The sequence below is a fragment of the Sphaeramia orbicularis genome, chromosome 12 (assembly GCF_902148855.1).
Source record: "Sphaeramia orbicularis chromosome 12, fSphaOr1.1, whole genome shotgun sequence".
Lineage (NCBI taxonomy): Eukaryota > Metazoa > Chordata > Actinopteri > Kurtiformes > Apogonidae > Sphaeramia > Sphaeramia orbicularis.
The window spans coordinates 11,883,813-11,895,944 of NC_043968.1; the positions used below are offsets into that span (position 1 = coordinate 11,883,813).

General features: G+C 36.7%; 1 protein-coding gene across 1 annotated transcript in view; it reads right to left on the minus strand.

The window, feature by feature from the left end:
* LOC115430389 (laminin subunit gamma-3-like) overlaps nt 1–12,132 on the minus strand; it is an 88,589-nt gene that overhangs the window by 27,195 nt on the left and 49,262 nt on the right. Inside the window, exon 10 of the mRNA XM_030150380.1 lies at nt 1,442–1,622. Coding sequence (XP_030006240.1) covers nt 1,442–1,622 — 181 coding nt within the window. The remainder of the gene's footprint in view (nt 1–1,441; nt 1,623–12,132) is intronic.

Below are 12,132 nucleotides of genomic sequence, written 5' to 3' on the forward strand. Positions count from 1 at the left end.
CTCTGTTCCAGAGGCTGTCATAAGTAGACTACAATATTAGCTCTGTTGTTGTAGTGGCTGCCTTTGTACCAGCTCCACTACACTATATGTCCTACTGTTATTGTCCTTATGCTGTGCCATATGTTCTAGTGGTGGAACTGTACATATGACTGTGTGTGGACAGTAGAAAGGCAGACACTTCAACAACAGAGCTAATACTGTAGGATACCGATGACACACACTAACATTATTACACAAAGTTCGTTAATTAGAGCTGCTTTTCGTTACAGTCTGTTTGAGTTTGGATGGCATGCTGGGGGAAACATGTTAAAAACATACACAGCTAGCTAGCTAACGGTAGCTGTATCTTTCCTTTACCATTATGAGATCCATTCCTCTGCCGTGAGTGCAGTACAGCAACTGGGTAATCTAACCTGAGACTAAGAACTGGGATCATCCAGACTTTTGTATGCTTTTAGATTTATAACGTCATGGAACAGATCGTGTGCTTTAAACTCTTTTAGATCACACCTGTGTATGGGGACACTCCATTTAGAACAGAATGGGACAGATCGTGTGCTTTAAACTCCGGTAGACTGGAGGATTTTACTAGATCTGTAAACACATCAGGAGGGAGAAGGTATAGGTTGGTAGCTAGCCCTGCTATCACTAGCTTCTCCAAATAGCATTCTTTGTGCCGTCCAGTAAGGTGAGTCACTTCACAGGACAACTCAGAAACTTTATTTTCAGTGCTGGTAGCCATAATCCGTCGCTTATTTGTTTGTTTATTGTGTTGCTTTTGCTGTCCACCATGGCATTGCACCCTTAGTCACGTGATAATTGTGACGTCGTTGCAAAGGGTCAATTGGGCTGCACGATATTGGAAAAAACTGACATTGCGATTTTTTTTAACCCTGCGATATATATTGTAATATGAAAAAATCCCCCCCAAAAAAATTTTAATTCTTTTTTTTTTCTTTTTCTCTTCCCATTTACTTATAATGGGTGAAATTTCGAATATCTATAAAAACATAAATTTTGTTTCAATTTACTTAAAACTTTGCATATGTACAATTTTTATATTTAACAAATATTGAATATGGATGAAAGAGTGGATCAGTGCCAAAATAAGCTACAATACGTGCCACAATACGTGCGTGCCTACGTTTTTGGTTGAGATTGAGATCGAGATCTCAATGAGATCAAGAGGAAACACAATTTGTTTGACCATTTACGCCAGTATCACACAGTTAATTTATCTTCCTGAGTTTTTTTTTCATATTGCAATATATATCGCAGGGTTTTAAAAAAATCATGTCAGCTTTTTCCAATATCGTGCAGCCCTATTATATACAATAAAAAAGCTAAAAAGAGTGACAGAAAAAAATATAAAAAATACAAAAAGAGTGACAGATCTGACTGGCCAAGTGGAATTATTAAGGCTTTTTTGGACTCATGTTACCTTGGAAAGCTAGAAAATCCTCCAGAGCATTGGGTAGAGTATCTTCCCCCTGGTGCTCATGTCCGTAAAGCCTGCCCATGTGATACTTCAGCAGGTGGGGTTGCTTCCCAAATCTTCCTCGGCAATCAAAGTGAGCCAGGAGCTTCTCCAAATCCTGCAGACGAGTCCTCAGCTTTTCTGCCTGTAATAGCAACGAAATTTATCATTGGCGGTGTCAATGAGAAAAGAGATTTTGCAAGACCAAAATAAAAAGCTGCGGGGCTGTGACAACAAAAAAATCCACAACAACATATCTATCCATCTACAGTAGATCTGTATTTATTTATTCAGACACAAGGATTGAGATAGGAGTCTGATTCTTGGTACAGCATAACATCAAAATGTAGTATTTCAGCAAAAGCAATGAATAAATGAATATCAACAACAGGATAAGGATAGAATACGTTTTTCTGATCTGCATCCATTCATACTGGTCTGTGAGTAGCAGGCAGCAGAAGAAAGCCTTTCAGCAGATAACTAGATTAGACTTCTTAGAGAAAATGAGTCCTTGTCTGAAAATGGAACGAACAGTCTGTCCTTTAGCAACAACAATGTGTTGACCCTGGGTCTAGACGCATGAAAAGATCCTTTAATTTCACTGTGATCACACCTTCTTTTACAAGCAAGGAGACATGTCGTACACGTTAGCAGAAATACCTGGTGTTAAAAAGTGCACATCCACAATCTAGTCCAGATCCAGGGACACCATAAGGCTTAAACCATTAAGATCTGGGACAACTTTTGTGGTAGTTCCAATAGTGTTTTCTCTGTATTTAACTTTTTTTAAACGATTTATCATTTATTATTATATTATCCTCTGCATATGCAGTTTATCAATGAAAATCAGGTATTTTCCTTTATTTAATTTACTGATCATGTCGATGTTCATAAAAAGTCAGATTAACCCTTTATAGTTCACTCACAGAAATACTCTGAAATTCAAAGTTTCAACCTTAGTGTGTTGTTGGAGGACCTAACAAGACTATTACCTTTGTGAATTTTTGTTATGTAGAAAATCAAGGTCAATGAAGTTACCATATTTCGTTCCTTACCCATAAGGGGCAAAAAGATAAACACATGTAAGCTGTAAAGAACATGTATATTTAGAACTGTTGCTGTCACTGTTTTGTACTGTATGTGGAAATGACCAAAAATAGTCACTTAAATAAAGGGTTAAAGTCAATCAGAAACACTTAGCCTTTCTTAAGTGATTCATCACCATTTATTATAATATTATCCTCTGCACATATGGTTTATTAATAAAAATCAGGTATTTTCCATTATTTAATTTACTGATCATGTAGATGTTCATAAAAACTCAGATTAACCCTTTATAGTTCACTCATAGAAATACTCTGAAATTCAAAGTTTCAACCTTAGTGTGTTACTGGAGGACCTAACAAGACTTTATTACCTTTGTGGAATTTTTTATGTAGAAAAATCAAGGTCAATGAAGTTACCACATTTGGTTCCTTACCCATAAGAGGCAAAAAAACCAAAAAAAAAACAAAACAAAAAAAAACATCTGAGAAGTCTATATAGAAAGTATAAGAAAAACACATGTAAGGTGAAAAGAACATCTATATTTAGAACTGTTGCTGTCACTGTTTTGTACTGTATGTTGAAATGACCAAAAATAGTCACTTAAATAAAGGGTTAAAGTCGATGGTTATTATATCAGAAACACTTAACCTTTCTTAAGTGATTTATCACCATTTACTTTAATATTATCCTTTGCATATGCAGTTTATCAATAAAAATCAGGTATTTTCCATTATTTAATGTACTGATCATGTAGATGTTCATAAAAACTCAGATTAACCCATTATAGTTCACTCATATAAATACTCTGAAATTCAAAGTTTCAACCTTAGTGTGTTATTGGCGGACCTAACAAGACTTTATTACCTTTGTGGAATTTTTACCTCTGCCAATGAGGTTATGTTTTTGCCGGCGTTGGTTTGTCTGTCTGTCTGTCCATGTGCAAGATAACTCAAAAAGTTATGGATGGATTTGGATGAAAATTTCCGGAAATGTTGATACTGGCACAAGGAACAAATGATTAAATGTTGTTGGTGATCGGGGGGAGGGGGGCACTGATCTGCCTTGGTGGAGGTCTGCGCTCTCCGAGTGCTTTTCTACTTCAAAATGTTTTATTATGTAGAAAATCAAGATCAATGAAGTTACCATATTTGGTTCCTTACCCGTAAGGGGCAAAAAAACCCAAACATCTGAGAAGTCTGTATAGAAAATATAAGAAAAACACATGTAAGGTGAAAGGAACATGTATATTTAGAACTGTTGCTGTCACTGTTTTGTACTGCATGTGGAAATGACCAAAAATAGTCATTTGCCTGATAAGGGGTTGAAGTTCAGGGTTATTATATCAAACAGAGAAAACGGAGGGAAAAAAAGGGACTTTTTCGGCGAAGATATCAATAACTGAACATAAACTAAGTGTGTCCATCCACTGTCATTGATCCAGCTCCATGGGTTTTACTGGTGAATCAATGTTGTAGAAGATGACAGTGTTTCCACGGTAACTACGGAGCCTCTGAACATCCATATGGGTCAAATCTGATGACCATGAAAAGATGACAAACTGTATTTTACACCAATTCTTTACATGTATTGATAGGATTAGTGGATCAGCAGGTATTAGACAGTTTAGATCAGTAGATACTGTTGGTCGCCGGTAGCTGTTTGGCTCCTTATGGGTTAAAAATGCCTTTAATGCTCCAGTGCAGTGCTTTGCTTTTGCCAAAACCTATTCCCTTCATAACAAGTGCTTTGGAAGAAGCATGGTAGACTGGAACTTTTTCATTATTTGACTTAATTCTTTATTTTTCGCTGTTTTCCGGTTTCCTTTTAATATCTTCCTTGATCATCAATCACACGTCTCTTTCTTTTTCAACCTTCCCCTCGCTATGCTTGTTAGTCTTTTTCTCTTCCTGTGTGCAAGCCAGAGGTAAAATGTGAGCAGAAAGATAGAGAGTGGGAGAGGCAGAAAGGGAGAGCTGAGGGAGACTGAGGACAGTGAGAGTAATTGCAGGTGTTCAGAGCAGACAAGGCTTGGGATGTTCACTGAATTGCAAACACTGTGGAAATCAGAGCGTGCATTCACACAGGTACAAGCCTGTCCGGTGAGAACACGCAGGCCTTTTAGCCAGAACAAGAATATGTGGAGAGAAAAGACGGATCATGCCAATTGGTATTAGATTGTTCTCAGAAGGCAAATCCTCAGATGAAGCGTCGTAGCGTACTGTCGTGGGCTGCCGCAAATCTAAAGGGACAGACGAGCTGCACAAGAGATCGTTAGGGTCAATGTCTGTTTCTGTGTCAATGCATATTCACTGTTTTCTTATAATCTGTAAGTATAAAAGAACCATATGGCTGCCATGAGAGTCTACAAAGGCAGGATGTGGCAGGAGAATGCACTGTTTCCAGAAGAAATTGCACCTTTATAATAGTGAGAGCCAAGAAACGAGCCATATTTGATGTAGATGTCGGAAAGTGTGCATAAATAAACATGAAAGAAATAGAAAAACACAGAGAAAGATAGAAAGATATGAGCCCAGTGTTCAAAACAAAGATGACAAAGAGCATTTAGTATAGTCAAATGTGGAGCCCATGGAAGGGAAACGTTGTGGGCTCTTCAGAAAAGAAATGATCTGTAAATCTGTCATCAGAGCATGGGGGTAGGGTGGGGGGGTGGGGGGGAGGATGATGAATGAACTGTAACGACTGGGGGTATAGGGGGGTGTTTGATAAGGACTAACAACCACAACAGGAGTGAAAACGAAAGTAAAACTTAAAGGTGGGGTAGGAGATCTTAAGCCGCGTTTCCACTAAGTGGTATCGGCTCGACTTGGCCTTTTTGTGTTTCCATTACGAAAAAGGACCTGAAGAATTCATACTACATCTTCTTCTGATGATTGCGAGAAAAATGACAACAATGTTATGGCTGAAACCTGAATCACCTACAATTGGACAATGGATACAAAAAATTAAACAAGTTTGTCTAATGGAACAGTTAACAGCACAGCTACAGCTGAAGACTCCGACCTTTGAAAGAAGATGGAGACCAGTATTCAGTCTTATGGGAATGGATATTTAAGCCTGGATTTTTTTTTTTATTTTATTTTTCTCTCCTTTTCTTCATTGTAACCAAATATTTTATATTGTAATTTTGGGCCCAATCTCAGGACAAACGTTGTTACTCTGTACATTGTTTTTTTTGTTTTATTTTGTTTTCTTCAATAAAAGTTCAAAAAAGAAAAAGGACCTGGAATCTGGTACCCGGTACTAGTTTTTAGCTTACCAGCGGACAGTCCGTAAGCTATTGTCGTCATGCGGCATCCAGTGGCGGCGTCTGTCGTCCGTTACAAAAATTTCAATCGTCTTCTTCTCCGAAACTACAATTCCGATTGACTTCAAACTTGGTATACAGCTTCTTTATGATGATGTCGACAAAACTTAGTGAAATTATTTGGATCCGGATCTGATTCTGGATTTGGTGCCACTTTGAAAAATTTCCCCATTATAAGAGATAGGAAGTGGATCGATGCAGTAACTCAGTAAATATAAATGATATCCAGTGTAAATTTCTACAGTCCAGCCCTGATGGGGAGATGACCAAAACATAATGGCCACATGCTGATCAGGATCTTCTTCTGGATCCGGGAATTTATGGAAAATTTAACATGGGCTCTTATGGGGAAAACATGTCAATCGTCTTTTTCTCCCCAACTCCAGTTCTGATTGACTTCAAACTTGGTATACAGCTTCTGTATGATGATGTCAACACAAGGTATTCACATTATTTCGATCCGGATCTGACTCTGGATTTGGTGCGACTTTGAAAAATTTTCCCATTTTAACAGATAGGAAGTGGATTGATCCAATAAATCAGTATCAATGATATCAAGTTGGAATTTGAATTTTTTACAGATCTGATTGGAATATGACCAAAACATGGGCTATTTCTGTAATAAATACACAGAACTGGGTGATAATAAATGGCATCTGGATACATTTCCCAAAGCTTTTAATTTGCCCGGTAAGCTACAGGGCCATTGGTCCTATTTTTTGGTATCACCTCCGCCGAGGTTCCAAGACTGAGGAACAGATACTAAAACATGACCTATAAACTCTGCAGACCACTGATTGGTCAGACAGTTATCTCTGTGACCCGCCATTTTACAAAAAACAGATGCGGAAGTTTATGGTAAATATAGCGGTAGGTTAATCCACATGATGACAGCCCGCAAAACTATACCATGGCCGGAGGAGATTCAGTCTTTGGTGGCCGACGTAAAAATTCAGCATGAGCTTAACGACACAACACGCAACGAGGGAGTTTATCAGCAACTGTCTGAGCAGACGACATGGAAGTAATGTGCTGCATCGCTATGACGTCCAGGTACTGTAAAGTTGGTAGTATCCTATAATGGAAACTGTCTCCAGGAATAGGACCTGGTACCCGAGTCGAGTCGAGTCGGTTCCATGTAGTGGAAACGCGGCATTAGAAAAATGGTTCGAGCAAGCTACATTTTGAAAATACTCAATTCTAAAGTCCAAACCCCCTTCCTTCAGACATCCCCCTGAAGCCATGCCTCCAGAGTATTGGCACGCGTAATGCTTGTTCTCAAGGGTTCACGAGCACTGCAAAGCAACAATTCGCCCCGATCCATGCATATGTGGCACATCTGAAATAATGTGACCCCCATTTTGTGTTTTTTTAAGGTCTACAGGGTGGGGAAGCAAAATTTACAATATTTTGAGGCAGGGATTGAAAGACAGCGTATGACCATTTAGTTTATTGAAAGTCATGAGAATTTAAATCTTCAAATCATATTTTACTGCATTTCTAACGGTCTTGTTGTCTACCTCAAGCTCCGTTGCCATTTTTCTCATGGATTTGGTCGGATCCTTTAGGATTTTGGATTTGAGAGCTTTAATAAAAGCTTTGGTACGTTTTTTGTTGCTTCCTCCACTTCCAGACTTTCTCGTAATAGTTTTGCCCATAGTCATTCTCTTCTTTCCATTATAAACAGTCTTTATGGACACTCCAACTATTTTTGAAATCTCCTTTGGTGTGACGAGTGCATTCAGCAAATCACACACTCTTTGACGTTTGCTTTCCTGATTACTCATATGGGCAAAAGTTTCTGAAAAGGTATGGATAATAGTGTTAGGTATGATTATGACATCAATATATGTTTGGTTTCGAAACAATTGACGTAGTGCCTGCTGAGAAAAAACAACTAAATGTTCATTGTAAATTTTGCTTCCCCACCCTGTATATTTTATTTTATTACTTTTATTTTATTAATGTTTACATTTTACTGTGAAGTGGAATGCTTAACCTTATCCGGTAATTGCGTTTTAAATTGTCACGCCACTGACAGTGTGGATAACAAGGGTTTACAGTTGGAGCTATGAGGTAGGAACTATTCTTCTAGCCCAGTTTCCTCTGGGGTACTATAGCGAAACACCGCCCCCGTCCTCAGATGCATTCTGGAAAGAAGAACAGCAAGTCACGTTTCCTCATTTCTCTGCTTGTTTTATTCCATTCAGGTTAGTAAAAGTGTTAACATCTGTAATAATCCACGTCCTTAGAGTGGGCTTTAATAATGTGTTGTTTTCTGTTGTGTTTTAAAATTGTTCCTGTCATATTTAACCACTTAATATGAGTGCATGGAGTGAATGTGTGGAATTAGCGTGCGGTAGCCGCCATTTTGTGTGCCTAGCATAGCCGATAATGTTGATTTGAACGTGTGTGAAAGGGCTCCCGTACACATAATGCATTTCGGTTTTGTTGTGTATGTGCATTTTGTGAGTCTTCTAGTTGTGGGACATGCACTTTGTCGGAAGTCTATGGTTAAAGGCACACAGTTTATATGGGTTGTCATGACCAAAGTATTTTGTTTCTGATAGTTAATGTAGCATAAGCATTTCATTTCTACATTCCACTAACCTGTGATCGAAACAGAAGGTTTAAGTAATTTATTTTAGTTCAGTAATTAAAGAGTAATTTCATTTAAAGGGACAGTGCACCTTAAAAATAGCACATTAACCCTTTCATGCATACTGGTCACTACAGTGGACAGTTCTTCTCCAGCTGTTCTCTTGTATATTCATGGGTTTTGTTGTTTTAGTTCCATATCAGCCAACACAGTGGACACTTATGCATATGTAACTTTGCTGTTCTTGATAAACCTGATCTGCAGTAGCATGTTTGAGTGTAAATCAATTGTTATTAGACTGTAATTATCATTTCTTCTTTAACAAAATGGGTTTTTTTGTATATTATCTTCATGAAGTGAGTAAGAACTAGTATTAGAGTATGTTTAAATATGAGAAAACATCAGATTAGCAGCATTAAAGTGTTTATATTTCATCGTTTTCACTGTATGTCAGTAAATACATGTTTCTTTGCTTCAAAAATTAAATGCATCGTATCCATTTGAGTGGACATTTTTGGAGCTCCGTGAAAAATAGGTTCATAAAAAGCTGTCAATTGCATTTCTTTTTTCATGCCTAAAGAGGAATAAAAACAGGGGAGAAAAATCATGATTAAGGTTCTCATAATTCATGCATGAAAGGGTTAATATTACACTTGACATAGTGGTGCTCCAAACAGTGTTATACTGTTAAAATATGCTTGAGTGTTAAAGGTTATTTTTGAACATATGTCAACTAAATGAAGAAAATGATAAGGGTAAAAGTGTATTTAGTAAATAAGATAAAGTTGTGATGAGATGTTGTTAAAAGCTACTTGACTAAAGAAAATAGCTGGCATGAAAACCAAAGAAATGTTTTATAACTATGATTTTGATTATTCTGTGATGAATAAATCCACAGATGCATTCTGGAAAGAACAGCGAGTCACGTTTCCTCATTTCTCTGCTTATTTTATTCCATTCAGATCAGTCCGGTCCACATCAGGACCAAACAGTAATTGTTATTGTGGCCCTCAGCTCTCTGGGACCCGTAACACATACCACATTCAGTCACCTCCAACCCCCCCGCTCTTACAGAACAGCCCCAGTTCATACCTATGTGACTAACATTACATTTCCTACTGATTTATGTTGGTGACAAAACAGTTTGCTCGTGAACTTTCCATCGTAATAGAACTAATATGGCCACGAATGATTTATGCACGAAGAGGGGTACGCGCGGAGGGGGGAGGGACAAATGGCAGTTGAGTTTGATAGACATAAGACATATCACCGTTCAATCATTTCGATTGGGCGCTCAAAAGGATTGGATGGTGTTTTTTCAGTCCTGTCTGTTCCACAGGTGACTACATTTTTTTTTTTTTTTTTTTTTTTTTTGTCTTAGAGCATTTAATTAATTGGTTGTAATCGAGGTGTGAAGGGAATTTTAAGCAATATAGTAAAAAATGCTCCAGGAAAACATCTCACACCCCAACTTTAACTTTGAACACCTGACTCCCGGCTTCTGTGCCTCTCTTCTACTGTGGAGTTTACGCAAAATTATCACAACTTCTAACCTATATCCACTGGGCCCCCTGAAAAATGCTGGGCCCCATGAATTTGTCATGTCCCCGCACCCCCTTTACGGTGCCCCATACTGTAGTCATATATGCCGCGGTTTTCTGATACTGAAGCATTACATCAAGGAGTCTGGAGAAAAAAAAACTAATATATAACACAGCATCTGTCTATCATGTCTCTGTCTATGAGGTTATTAAATTCAGAAAATATCACATGGCTTCCACTTTGTCATATGTGTAAATTTTTCTATTTCTAATCATTATGCTTTCATTTTTTTAATACATTTTTCTCACACCTTCTGACATTTTGATATGTTGTAGTCAAAAATACCACAACGTGCTGTTCCGCGAGCAAAGTGTAAATATTTAGCAAACCACACTTTTCTTAATAAATCAGAGTACATTATATCCAAAAATGGAACTGATATTTTTATTTCAGTTTTTTAAAAGACATTAATTCATGGTAACGGAGTGAGAATCCATAAAAGTAAAGGAGTGAGGTGTCAGCAACCCTGGTCCTAGAGAGCCACTATCCTGCATGTTTTAGATGTATCCCTCTTCCAACACACCTGATTCAAATGATCAGCCTATCCTCAAGCTCTGCAGAAGCCTGATAACCACTATCAGGCGTGCTGGAAGAGGGAAACATCTAAAACATGCAGGATAGTGGCTCTCTAGGACCAGGGTTGCTGACCCCTGCACTAGAATAATAATCAAAGATTTTAATAAGATACTGATAAAACTATCAGTCTTTGGTGACATATGTTTCATTACTGTATTTAATACCCATCTTACTGCTTTTTTTCATAATAAATAACATTCCAGATCATTATAGCATTTGATTATTATGAAATATAAGATTAGACACGCATATATTTGAACATATTTATTTCAGGATTCATAAAGTATCTATCCATCTATCTATCTATCTATCTATCTATCTATCTATCTATCTATCTATCTATCTATCTATCTATCTATCTATCTATCTATCTATCTATTGCTGTTTACATTCTGAATTTGTGCTGTATACATTTATTTACAACCTTTACTGTTCTGAATTTAAACAGTATTCTCATATATTTTCTTATATATCCAGTTGTAATTCAGGTTCAAATGAACTAAAACAGTTTTAGAAACTAGAGATATGTGTCTTTCATACCAAGTAATCAAATATATTGTTTTAGAGAAAAAAGAAATCGATCCTGATGTTCACTGTGGCTTGGTCAGGCCCACAGACCAAGGTTATAATAGTTTTGGATTTTTCACTATAGTTTAGTTTTTATTTAGTTTTGAACTTTTTTTCTCTAATTCAGTTAGTTTTAATTCATTTTTAGAGCAGGTTTGCTAGTTTTTATTATTTTTCGTTATTTTCTAAATTCTTAGTTTTAGTTTAGTTTTAGTATTGTTTTTTGTTTTTTTAATATCTTTTCTCTTCTTCGCCGTTGAATTCAAATAAATTCCAGACAGGACTCTGCTGCTTTCTCCCAACTTTAGTCTCCATGTTTCCAGGTAGAGTGGGGACCAGAAGACGACTCTAAACCACATGTGACGAGAAGTGACAGACCATTAAATATCATATGGTTGTGTCAGCTAAAATCGCTTGGGGGAAATAAATTGATTTCATATCAATCTGACATTGACAAAGACGAAAACGAAGGGAATTTTATCCATAATTTTTATCTGTTTTAGTTAGTTTTATAAGCTCACAATACAGTTTCAGTTAGTTATCGTTTTTTTTTCTTTTAATTATAATTTTTATTTATTTCAGTTAACGAAAATATTTGACAATTCTAGTTTTCGTCATTTTGTTAGTTTTCATTAACCATAATAACCTTGGCACAGACAAATGCATAGTCAGTTTAACCCTTTCATACACGAATTATGAGAACCTTAATCAAAATTTTTTCCTGAGTGTTTTTATTCCTCTTTAGGCATGACAAAAACAATGTGATTGAACATTTTCTTCTGAAAGATAAATAAAAATAAACAAATAAAATAAAAATAGTTTAAAAATAATAATAAAAAAAAAAAAACATAAAAAAATAATGATAAAAAAAAAAATTCTTATGAACCTATTTTTCATGAAGTTGCAAAAATATCCACTCAGCTGGACACCACACGTTTA